General features: G+C 34.1%; 1 protein-coding gene across 1 annotated transcript in view; it reads right to left on the bottom strand.

Moving 5' to 3' along the window:
• Positions 1-13821, bottom strand: part of Cad88C (cadherin 88C) — a 73289-nt gene that overhangs the window by 31821 nt on the left and 27647 nt on the right. Inside the window, exons 2-3 of the mRNA XM_085960459.1 lie at positions 12031-12182; positions 2023-2241 (exon numbers count right to left, since the gene is read on the bottom strand). Of these exons, the coding sequence (XP_085816585.1) occupies positions 2023-2241; positions 12031-12182 (371 nt within the window). The remainder of the gene's footprint in view (positions 1-2022; positions 2242-12030; positions 12183-13821) is intronic.

Below are 13821 nucleotides of genomic sequence, written 5' to 3'. Positions count from 1 at the left end.
GAAAAAAACGGTCATAGGGACTACATTGATATAGCTTTACGAATTAAAAATAATATATAAGTATTGTTTGTATATAGTTGTAGGTATATAGAACAATGTTTCTTAACCTTTTTACATCCGCGGACGATAAAAAAATCAAAAAATGTTTTGCGGATCATCAACATTGGAATAAAATAATAAATATTTATATTTGCACTATTTTTGAAACAATTGTCGAAATATAATACAACCAGTGACGTCCCTAGACAAAATGCCGCCCCTAAGCAGCGCCAAAATGCCGCCCCATTTTTGCAATACAATATTTTTCATTATCCTTCTGACAAGAATATCTAAGAAATGTGTGGTACCTATAGCTAGCTACATTACCGACAAAATATATATACTACTAAATCTAATTTAAATGCTATCTCTGCTTCAATATAAATATTTCCACGGTTTCAGATACATTTAAAAATACACCTGGCAACTTTTTAAGCTCGCGAGCGACTGGCAAAAACATTTGGATACATTTTACATTAGGCAAATATGTACCTACATTTAATTCAAAAATCTGCAAGTGTCATTGCTGGTCATCAAGGACGTGACCTCCAAAGACAACGGAAGTAAACTAGACATCGCGAACCCAACAAAAAATATAGTCCTATTAAACCTTGTATGTTAGTTAATTAATACGTTTTGTTTCCAACCAGTGAGCTGATTTTTTAATGGAAAGATATTTCCGTTATTACTACGTTTAGGTAGCTATTTCGGGTCTAGGACGATTTGGCACCGCGAACTGGCCTCCGCCGATTGGCCTCCGGTAATTGGCCGCCGGTACAATCGGACGCCGGCCCAATTGGACGCCGAACCAATTCGACGCCGACCCAATTGGCCTCCGGGAGGATTGGACGCCGCACAGTTGAATTAAAGGCGCAATTTTTTTTCAGGAGAGACTATTTTGTAGAACGAATGGATTTTGTGTCTCTTGCAAAAATTGCGCAATTATTGATGATATTTCTTTTTATTTTTATTGATGATATTTCACTTCGGGATTTCGTCCGGCACCCAATACCTAAGTAGTTTATCCATCAAACTACTGAAACATTTATACTTAGCAGATAACTTACTTAATATTTTGTTTGTAATTTCATACTATCTTAAAATACGCATTTATGCATAATAATATACATGTTTAAAGCTTTATTATAATATTAAGTCGATAAAACATCTAACATTATTTTTAATATTTGTTGTAAATATAAATAAGTACCCATGTATAGACAATAAATTAATTGATTATACACATCTTTAAGTTTTAGCGAGGGAAGAATTATTTTCTTTTAATAAACATTATAAGGCATAATAATTATTCTCAATCTATATTAAAAATGTGTCAAGCGCGAAATGTATAAGGTACAACTACTGAGAAGATAGAAGCATATTAAACTGACTTGCTTATTTACTCCAACAAATCGTAACGTACGTCTATTCCTTTGCGCATTTAATTCAACTGTGCGGCGTCCAATCCTCCCGGAGGCCAATTGGGTCGGCGTCGAATTGGGTCGGCGTCCAATTGGGCCGGCGTCCGATTGTACCGGCGGCCAATTACCGGAGGCCAATCGGCGGAGGTCAGTTCGCGGTGCCAAATCGTCCCATTCCCGCTATTTCTATATAATATATCTAATGATTCTCCTCGATTTGTCGCTCTTCGAGTAACTGCCGCCCCCAAGCGACGCTTAATCTGCCGACCCCCACGGGACGTCACTGAATACAACCCCACTTCAAATGTTGGATTTCTAGGTAACTATTTTTGAACTGCAGAAAATTTTTGCTGCCAACCCAAAAAATCTTCGCGGACCACCGGTTAAGAACCTATGGTATAGAGTTCATCAGGATAACAGCAGAGTTAATGTCCCATAATATTGTGTGTATACGATAGTTTAAAATGATTTACAGTAACCGGTAGCTATTATAACTTGCGTGAATAATAATTAAGTATGCTGGGATGTTATCAAATACTGTTATAAATTATATAAGACTCACCTGTCCATAAGCACCTTCGTCCAAGTCAGTGGCTTCTATGGATGTGAGGATTCCTGGCGCGGAGTCTTCCTTAACGCTAAGTGCAGTGGGATATGGCTTGAAAACTGGTTCGTTGTCGTTCACGTCTTCCACGAGGAGCAGGAAACTCTGCGTGATGAAGTTTCCATCGCCAAGATGGCCGTCGGTCAGAGTGAGGACCAATGCGTACTCGTCTCTTAACTAGAAAAATAAAATATGGTTGAACAATAATTTATTATTTAAAACTAGGAGTAGTGATTTATGTTAGTTTTAGCGGAATCGAAGTTGGAGCTCAAACATCTAACTTCTTCTACCAATAAACCGACTCTTTGTAAATATATATTTTTTAATTAATCGGAAAGTACCTACGCCGTATGTAGGTACCAGTAGCGAAGGGTGAATATAGGCTGAATACTTTGGACGCTGAAGACGCACCTGGCGCGTAATGACAAGGCGGCCAATCGATGTAATTAACGTGCATTTTAAAGGTGGTAATTAAAAAGTCATTATCTAGTCAGCAGCGAATGAGATCCGCCATAAATAGTGCACATTAAGCTTTATTAGTCATACGTATTTGTTTTTATTGAAGTAATACATATTATAATTTATTTACAGATGCTGTTGGTTAGTTTTTAAAAATCAATTAAACCCTGCCTAAACCAAACCATAATAGTTTTGGTATGTTTCGTTGGATTAAGAATACTATATATTTATTACACATTTTGTTCGTTCATTTTTTTTAAATTCATTAAGCCCTGCCTAAACCAAACTATGTAGATAAAAATTATTATTCTATAAAATATGCAGAGTTATTTATGATTTAATGCATTATTTTAGATATTTTATAGATAAACGATGAATTTTTGACTATTATCTATTATGGCTTGGCTTTCGAAGGGTTTAATTGAAATTTAAAAACAAACCAACGCCATCTGTAAATTGTAGTCTTATTTAAATGACAATAAATACGTCTAATTGACAAAATTTAGTGTGTACTATTTATGGCGGATCTTAACAGCCTACCTCTCTATCCTGCGCCACTGGTAGGTACCTACTACTTTTAATCGAACAAATATATAAATAAACCTTTCTTTTAAATTGATTTAATCGGGGTCAATCAACATAGATACATACCTTAACTTAAAAATAAATAATGTATGAGATAAATTCTGGTAACTTAGTTTACTCGATAAAACTGTAAGATTTTTTTAACAAATGCACAAAAACTATTTTGCTAATATTAAATCTTATCTAGTTGCGATAAAAAAATATTTCCTACATAACTATCTATCTATTGCCCGATTACCGTATGATAAAAAATAGTGATAAGTTCTGACCTATTCGCTTAATCTAATTAGCTGTACTCTGGTTAATCTGGTCTTAATCCGATACTACTTGTCTGCTAATCTGCTAATCTTGTGCAAGCTGTCACTGGAAAAGGTGATCGTCAGTTCCGCAAAGAAAATAAGTTAACATTATTATCATAATTAGTCTCGGGGTATCAGATCTAACCGATTACGTCTTTGACAGTTCCATAAGCGGCCATTTTTGCTTATTACAATGTGACGATTATCGATGTAAAAATAATTATTATTGCAATCTCGAAAGTGAATCGTAACGCAAGGATGGTTTTTGTTTTTTTTTCGTGTTAAAACTGCAGTTAAACGAATTATTAGAAACAGTTTGTAATAATGATTTCTTGATATTATCAGGCAAATCTGATGGCATATAAAATCATGTAATTGTTAGAGTACATAGCAGTAGCGAAGGGTTGAAGTAGGCTGTTAAGATCCGCCATAAATAGTGCACATTAGACTTTGCTAGTCATACGTATTTGTTTTTATTGAATGAATATTACAATAATACAATTTACAGATGATGTTGGTTAGTTTTTAAACATCAATTAAGCCCTGCCTAAACCAAACCATATTAGTTTTGGTATATTTTGGGCAATACGACACAATTGTGCACACTTTTTCATTCATACTTAGGTATTTGTTTTCGTTGGATTAAGAATACATATTACACATTTTGTTGATTCATTTTTTTAAATTCATTAAGCCCTGCATAAACCAAACTATAATAAATAAAAAATATATAATTAAATCTATAAAATATCCAAAGTTATGTATGATTTAAATACTTACATAATTTTAGATATTTTATAGATAGACGAGTATTTTTTGACCATTATTGATTATGGTTTGGTTTCCCAGAGATTAATTGAATTTTAAAAACTAACCATTACCATCTGTAAACTGTGGTCTTATTTCAATGAAAACAATTACGTGTGTCAGACAAAGTTTAATGTGCACTATTTATGGCGGATCTTAACAGCCTACCTCCACCCTTCACCACTGGTACATAGTCACCGTCAGAAACGCGACAAACCGGGGTGAACATTGGCTTCCTCCAATAATTCTCTTCATACATCCATAGTGGTCGCTGTTGAGTTTGGTACCCCCAAGTAAATATATGTTAGTTATTCCAACTCCATGGCCTCACATCCTGAAGCGGTCCCCCAGGCCAGGATATTTGGCAGGTCCCCCTACCTATCGCTAAGGTTTAACGTTCTACAGTGGCGTTTTTCAAACGGGGTTCGAGGTCAATTAAAATTCAGTGTATTTTTAGCGATTTTTTACCACATTGAATTATGGAGTTGTCGACTATCAACACAATATAACAACCAAAAATTGCATTGTCTGACTATATATTTTGAAATGGTAATAACATCAAAGTAAAATAGCGCTTTTTACTATTAGATCAAATTTAAGATGTGTGTTTATCTCATTTATCTGGTCGACCGGCTACGCCGGGGCCCCCTTGATCCCGGGCCCCTAGGCTAGAGCGCTCTCAGCCCCCCTTTGTAGGGGCCATGGCTAGCTCTATCTAATTAACGAACGTTTGGCATACCAGTGAGTTGCATAGGGGTGGCACATAATAAAATACGGTGAATGAAGGAACGGATACAAATATTACAACTTTTGAGAGCAGTGGCATTTAAAAAAAGAATAAATCGCCGAATATTTTTTCGATTAATAAATTCAGCTTACTGTTATTAATGATCTGTGGGCAACTAAATGTTGAGAAACTTTCCCAAATCCTTAGATAACGCATATGATATTTACAAATAAAATATCATAACGTGTCCATTGTTTTCTCAGAGGAAAATTAATACTTCTCCGGTAAATGACAGTATAATAAAAACTATACATTACTGTTATGGAAAAGACACAAAAATATCTAGATGCCGATGAGATTGCATTGAAAGACTAAGTTTGGCTTAGTAAAAAAACGGAAGGGATGTAAGTTTAAAAAATTGTGTGTATGTCAATTATTCATGTAAGATCACAATTTGTTTGCTGGTTTTAATAATATATTGGTCTGTACTAGTACCGCATGTACACGTGCATGGATTTACTAGCGGCAATAGTGCGTATTTTAAACTACCGTGACAATAACTGTTTACACCTAAAAGTGCTGACTGTCTCCCCAATCTCATTCTTCAAGAGTAAGTGAGACGCGATGTTGTCATTTTATGGAATATTTGACAGATAGTGAAAATCGGTCAACCTGAAAATTCGTTCGTAGTTCGTTTTTTGCCGGCAGGTTCGCCACTATCGTTCTACTGCGCAGGCGCAGATCGAAATAATCCTACTGTCGGATACAAATTCAGAAGCTTCCAAACTTTTTTGATTCATCCATCCAATCTTGCCAACTGCAGGATAATACAATGTGTACCCATAAATTTACTTATCTTACATCTTACTGTCAACAGTAAATCCATGCACGTGTAAACGGGGTATATGCTTAAGTGGGTACTAATTAGTAGGTATACCAGATAACTGTTTCATACTACATTTGTTATTCTCTTGATGTAAAATCAAATGCTTAATATTTTATACAAAGAAATTGATAGTTTTAATTTTACTAAAAAATATTTCGTTTTATTTTGCGGATGTCTGCACTATAAATTTGATAGCTTCCGATTATGACCCGTAAAACTGCCGACGACTTCATGCAAAGAAAATCGTTGAAACGGTCCACTTATCGAAATGCCGTTGAATTTTGCGTCCATAACTAATTAGGTACCTATATACCTAGTTTTTATTATATTTTTTTTAAATCATCGATTATTGTTCAATAACGTTTCGTTCTAAATTTAAATGTTTGTGTTGACATGCTGAGATGCATGTCACGCCGCTGTCACTCTGTCACGGCGACAAAATTAGTCTATGGTTTCGTCATTTTGCAGAATATTTTGAACGATCACCACCTATCTAAATTTAATAGTTATAGACAGTGCCAACTCTAATGTATTAGTATTTTGAATTATTATTAATTATTCATGCTAATTTAAATTAATTTGAACAGTTTCTACGTGTGCGTACGTTAAAATTACTTGCGATATTATACCTATCCATAGATAATATTTTGAACAGAACCCAACCTGCAGACCATAGATAATAGACAATATTCTTATAGAAAATACATAGTGCCAACCCCTAAAAACAAAAAACGTGATTTTGACATAATTTGAAAAAGTGTAGACGTCATGTAGAAAAAGATAAAAACATTCAAAACGCCATGCAGTTATCGATGCAGTGCGGTTTAACGTGAGGTAACCTCATTGTTGTTTTGGTGATTTCGGCAGATTTTGCCAACTGACAATGCTCGTTTAAAGGTTCAAAATGTGCTACGGGATGGGAGCATCAGTCTGATAACATTTTAAACACTAAGAAAAACGACATTACACAGCTTTTTCCCGTAGCGGCAGCTTACTGTGACGTCACGTGTAGTCCGCGACATGCACCATGCAAAGAGCAACTGCAAAGAGCTACTGGTACTAAACAAACGAGTTAAATAAAAATATGTCTTATGTAATAAAGGGTTATCAAATAAAAGATATAAAAATATACTGAACTTTTCTCTCAATAAATTGATTTTATCACGAGCTGTATGGCATGTTGCACAATCTTGTTGGAACCACATATCGTCCAGATCAAAATCCTTTAATTCATGTCAGAAAAAAATCAGTTATCATGTTTCTGTAGCGTTCTCCATTGACAGTAATTGCATTGCCATTTTCGTTTTCAAAAAAATACGGTCAAATTACATCTCCAGACCATAGACCACACAAAACTGTTAATTTTTGTGGCTGTTAACTGTGAAGGTATTTCAAGAATAGCATGTGAGTTTTCATTACTTCAAATGCGACAATTGTGCTTATTTATGAAGCCAGTTAACCAAAAATGAGCTTCGTTGAAATAATGGGTCTCTTTCAAGTTGCTTTAAAGCCCAAACAGCAGAATTTCGACGCACAAAATTGTCATTCGGTTTGGGTTCTTGTGTTAGTTAAGGCCATGCATTAGTTGAGGCACGGTCTAAAAAGATCGTTGCTAGGCGATGTGCGGATTGCGGGTCGCGGGTGAAAATGACGCCTGTCAAACGAAATATTATTTCTCATATAAATCCAACATACGTCCATTTTATGTTCTGTTTATTATTCTATTAGTAACAATAATAATATATTCATTGACATGTTTTCTTTTTAAAGTAAATGGGTAACGTTTTTAGTCATCTTTACACGATTTTAGAATTAATTGGCCCGTCGCCATCACGCAGCAAAGTGACGTGTGTCTGACCCGACGTTCTCTCAATGAATGCGAAGCGAGTACAAAATTTCGTCGCGCGTACAGTTGAAAATTATTTGGCGTTTCACTGATGCGTCACCTTAACTGTATTTTATACGCCTTCAAATGGAATTCTTTATGGAGAATAATATTCCATGTAGTACAAATAAGAAAATTCAAGTTCTTAAGAACGACGTGTTATTGACTGTTCTGGATTTTCATCCATACTTTGATTCACACTGCGTTCGAAATGGAAAAGTTTACGAACCGGAGCGCTCGACAAATTTTCTGAAGATATTTACGTAGTCATCAAATCGTATGAGTATTTTATAAAAATAAGTGTGTCAGATTTTCTATTCTATGGCCTATCTAGCTCAGATGGTCAACATATTTTTTCCACGGGATGGAGCGATAATTTTACGAATTTCACGAGCCGGAACGGCGCTCCGGTGCGTTACGTTCTATTTCGAGCCCTGGATTCACAATACCGATATTTTCAGTACCTAGTACGTTTACTTTTTTGACGGATATTGGATTCTTAACATTAAAAACATTACTCTTGTGTATCTTTCCATTATGCTTTTCCAAATAATACTTAACACAGATGTGAATTTTGGTGGAAATCAGAAAAAATGGCTTCTATGACGTTTTAAAATTTTATAGTACCTACCTACTAATTCGACAACCCATATATAGAAAATATTACCCTCAGAAGACAGAAGAAAAAAATAAACACAATATAAACAATAAAATAAAATTTCAAAAACAAAATACACAGCATATTGCTGAAAGTCTATAATATGTCTCAGGGGAGCGCATTGATTAGTCTCGCACCCCTCGCATATGGTGCCTGACAAGGCACACACGAGGAAGCAGTTCTCATTTATATTTTCAATTCTGCATTTTTATAATTATTTGCTTCTGACATTATTCACTCACTGATACAAAAATGAAAGGAAAAAAAATACAGAAAATTCATACTATTGGTCATGTTGATTTATTATTAAATAATGAAAACCCTGGCACCGAAATAAAATTAACTGCTATGTTAATAATTATTATGAGCATTAAGTCTTTGTTATAAGCGAATAATGATATTATTACATCGTTTATTAACCTTTTTCACAAAAGATCCCGTAGTGAAATGTTTTTATTTTATAATTTTAATTTAAGTCAGCACAATGTCTCTAAATCAAACCGAATTAAACTCAATTGCTAATTATGAAGAGGTTATACATTGCTTCTCACGTCATAAAGTTAGTTTTAAATTGTAATTTTTATCTGATCAAACGTTGTACCATTGGTTCTACAATACTTTGAATAAGTGTCTAGGGATTTATTATAACTTATAAAAGTAATGGTTGTTGGCTATTCATTCAACCTATCAATAAGTACACACTTTGGAACTAAATATAACATTTGAATTTGACATGTACTTACTTAGGTAATAATAATATTAATATTACGTCTGTGGGTCTATTCTATACACAAGTCGGCCGTAGACAGCTAAAGTGATAAATATTACCACTTTGTCATATTTATGTATTTAAGTGGTTAATTGTACAATATGTTTTAAAAAAACTGTCTATCTCGCTCTAAAAGTTAACACAGCCAAGAGAGAGGCTGTTAAATCATAGTACTTTTTGACAGACAACCCGCCTTAATACATATTATTATTTTTTTATTAAACACCACAACAGGCCGTGAAGCCCAATAATAGTGGTAAAACTCCCAGGCTTGAGGAATTTACATAGATTATGTAAATATATTTTGACCTTACTGGGAATCGAACCTATAACTCCGTGATGGAAGGCCAGCGCATTGCGCACTGCACCACGAGAGCCGCCAAAGATATAATAAATTACCGTCCATACGAGCCTTGTGTATAGAATAGCTTCGCTGGTGTCATAAAAATATAACATCCAGGGCTGGAAATTTTAATAGTTCTAATGTTATGACGAGTGGGCCTTTCAGTAATTAAATTAGATTAAAAATTAATAACAAAATAAACGCCATACATTAAAAATAAAAGTAACACAACTCTTGCAATACACTGACGTCCCTAGATAAAATGCCGCCCCTAGGCTATGCCAAAATGCCGCCTCATTTTTTATCATCCTTGCATGAGTCCAATATCTAAGAAATGTGTTGTAAGGACTAAGGATACATCACTAACAAAATATCAGACTAATTATTCGCAAATCTGCACGTGTCGTTTCTGGTCACCAAGGACTCGAAGGGCAACGGAAGTAAACTAGATATCGCGAACCCGACAAAACCAGTGAGCTAATTTTTTAATGGAAAGATATTTTCGTTATTACCATAGACTATAGATACATCTAGACGCCACCCGTTGCATTGCTAAATGAAGCTGCGTGTCATGCGTTTGGTTTGTGGGCTAACGAACGCATTCGTCTACAAATGTTCGAGACCATAGACCATTTCGGTAGTGCTCGCCCAAAGTGCTCGCACTAGACGCTCAGAATTAAAATATAATTTTCTATTTTTTACGTTATATAGTATTTTTAAGCGGTCAAAATGCAACCATTAGGTAAAAATATCCATAATTTAAGTTATTTTAAAGAAATTGACTAGGTCACTGATAGGTTATTACTAAGTTTTGGTAGCTATTTCTATATATTCCAAATGATTTTCTTCGATTTGCCGCCCTTCGAGTAACTGCCGCTCCCAAGCGACGCTCAATCTGCCTACCCCCACGGGACGTCACTGTGAATAAATAACATTATTTTTTTCGCGTTGGCCTGTATGCAATTAGTTGTGTAAAGTTTGTTAATAATAATTACTGTCAAATTATCTGATTGCACGCGCGTGATTCCACACGTTATGACTTCTTGGTACGTGACATATTGTGTCAAAATGAGTGCTGGATAAAAAAATCAATCTTGATATAACGAATTCGCACTCGCCGGGGTAGCGATGAATGAATGTTACATGTATTGCATTGGCTTAAAAAGGTCACCTGTTTAGATCGATTACATGTAATTTGTCTGAAAACAATTGCACGAATGGACAAATTTAATGGTCCATTCAAAAATTTTAGAAAACATTCAAGCCAAACGGAATCTTTATCGATCTACGCCTAATCGAAACGGTATTTTTTACGAATTTAAGAAAGTAGCGTTTTATTTGCGGTAACTACTATAGAATTTATCTGAAAAAAATGTTTTATTTCAAAGGAATACTTACTTAGCATGTTATAAGATTAGGGATTCCAATCCCGGGATCCCGATCCCGAGCTATTTTCGATACATATGAGTCCCGGGATTGATTTTTGTATCAATTTTTATGGAAAATAAAATAAAAACGAAAATATAACAGAAAAAATACTTTTAATAACAAATAACTAAATTAGAAATAAACTGAGTTTGAATGAAGTATGATTTATACCCATATGTAAGTTGCTGATTCATTTTATTTTTTCACATAAATTAATAAAAATGAGAAATATTGGAAAAAACAATGCTTCGCACTTTTAACAACATGATCACATACGTTTTACGGCAGTTTCATATTTGGCTGACTAATTAGATTTATGAAGCGGAAAGGCCATACACCACGATTTGCTTTACTATTTTAAATCTCGCTAACTAACCCATTCGTTAAGTCTTTACCATCAGAAACAGCAATCTCATATTAAATTCACATTATTATTTATATTACAATATTATTTACTCCATTAAACTTATGTATTTTCAAGATTGAACGTAGGTACACAATATTAACAATAAAAATGTCTTAAATAGTATAAATTATACCTACTAGATTTATTTTTGACCAATTTTATCAATGTTATTTTTTTAAATATAAAAAAATGATATTAAATATGGAAAAAATGCCAATCCCGGAATCAGTCCTGGGATCCCGGGATTGTCAAATTGTAATCCCGAAATTGGGTCGGGATTGGATTCCCTATACAAGATTGAGAAACACCGTGTTAGATTAATAACTCTCAGATTAACATTATTTAACTAGTAAAATGAGTTAAGCTCTTAGTCAGTTGAAAAGTTGTAACATTTGTCAGCTGATATATTGTTTGAAGAATACTTAACCAAATATGGCTGTACTAATAATTATGATGTCGTGTTGAATGTAATTCTAATTTGCTATTCATATTTCTAATAATTTAATAATACGTGTGTCAAAGGAAATGTTTAAATAATTGCATCCCTTAGTAGGTAGAACAGTTTATTTTGAATGAATACACACCCTGGAATAAAAGTGTATTAAAGTTATCTGACTTTGCATTACTATTCCACAAACACAGGTAGATATTTTATTGATATAAATGAAGATGAGCTTTCATTATGTAAATATACTTTATAGAACATATTGGTACCTCTCGATCCAGCTCCTTGGCGAGGAAGACGTTTGCTTCGTTGGACGATATTGATTCTATTCTAAGGATGTCACTGCCTTGCTGTTCCCTCACTCCGAACTCCAGAGAGTCTCCATCCGGGTCAACTCCTCGCAGGCGGTAGATTAGATTACCTGTAGATAGAGACATATGTCAATATTATTCTGAATAATATAAATTTTTAACATATAGGTACCCAACACATGTCGTCAGAGTACACAGTTCAGATAATATTCAGAATATAGGTAAGTACAGTTTTAAAAGCTTAACCTTAAATAGTGTCTTGAAAATTTTATGATTGACTCGATGGATAGGTACGGTTGCAATCTCAGAATTAATTGTTTTAATTAAGATATTTTATTTTAATCGTCGAACAATAACAAATCTACTGTAAAAATATTATCGTCATATTTATATTTTGCTCGTTGTATCAGAGTTGCAGGTTGCAGGTTTGTGTCATTTACGCATATAAAAATATATATATGAGTCGTATAGTATCAAAAGTAGATCTGTGCGTTATTCATCATTTTGAGAAAATGACGAAAAACGTTTTTCGGATTTTTAGTGTTATAATAGCATGACATATGTGTCTACATTTAGGAACTAGAAACTCAATTCAAATTCAACAGTTCTACTTTTGTTTCTAAAGTATTGAACAGTTCTAATTCTGATACCCTATTTTCCACCACAATTTTATACCACACAGATATGATTTTGATTCGAATATTATATTGCTAGTAGTACATTATGGTCAGAAGAATAATTTGGCATACCTACTTAGTTAAATTTCGATATATTTGTGACAGTTCTACTTTTGATACTATACGACTCATATGGTCATATACTCTGTTACATAACTACACTTTTGAAACAATAGAGAGTAGAGAGAGTGTACCTCGGGATACTTGTTATTCGTGAAAATGATACTAGCCCAGGACTCAAAATGGACCGGAACGCACCGGAGCGCTGTTCCGGTTCGTGAAATATCTAAAGTTGTCGCTCCGTCTCACAGACAAAATAATTTGACCGTCTGAGCTAGATATGTCATAGATATAACAACAAATCTAGCACACTTATGTTTATAATATACACATATTTACAATTTGATAATCATGTTAATATCCTTAGAAATTTTTCGAGCGCTCCGGTTCGTAAACTTTTCCATTTCGAGCGCTGTAGCCAAGAAATATAAAGACCTGAAAATTAATTCGAGTCAAGTCACACCAGAAGAAAGAGTAGGTATGTTATACGAGACGTTCATCAGACCCACCCTGGCCTATGCTTATTGCAATAAAAAAAAAGGATAAGAAGGACCATGGCAATATATTCGAGATGATGGATCTGAAAAGACTTTTAGGCTCCATATAAGAAAATAACGGCTGGCGAACAAGTTAAAACTTACGATATTTCAGCGCTCGAAATGAACCGGAACGCACCGGAGCGCAGCTCCTGTTCGTGAAATCTCAAAGATGATCGCTTAGTCTCGTGGAACAATTAAATAGCATTCCGGTTCGTGAATTATTAAAAAGTAATAAAATTAATTTATTGTAAGTATATATATATATTTTTATAATCTATACGAATCATAAAAAACCTCAATTTTCCGTCTGTCGTGCCGACAATATTATGCTCGGATCTTACATGTCACAATTTTAACGATTATTATTCCATTTGACCGTCTGAGCTTTGCAGGTATATAACAAAAACATTTAATACACTTATTTTTATATTATAATACATCAAATTACTGGATAAATATGTCAATATTTTTGA

The sequence above is a fragment of the Rhyacophila brunnea genome, unplaced genomic scaffold (assembly GCF_057557595.1).
Source record: "Rhyacophila brunnea isolate RB1 unplaced genomic scaffold, BYU_Rbru_1.0 scaffold_11, whole genome shotgun sequence".
NCBI lineage: Eukaryota > Metazoa > Arthropoda > Insecta > Trichoptera > Rhyacophilidae > Rhyacophila > Rhyacophila brunnea.
This window is presented reverse-complemented; position numbering and strand designations above follow the sequence as displayed.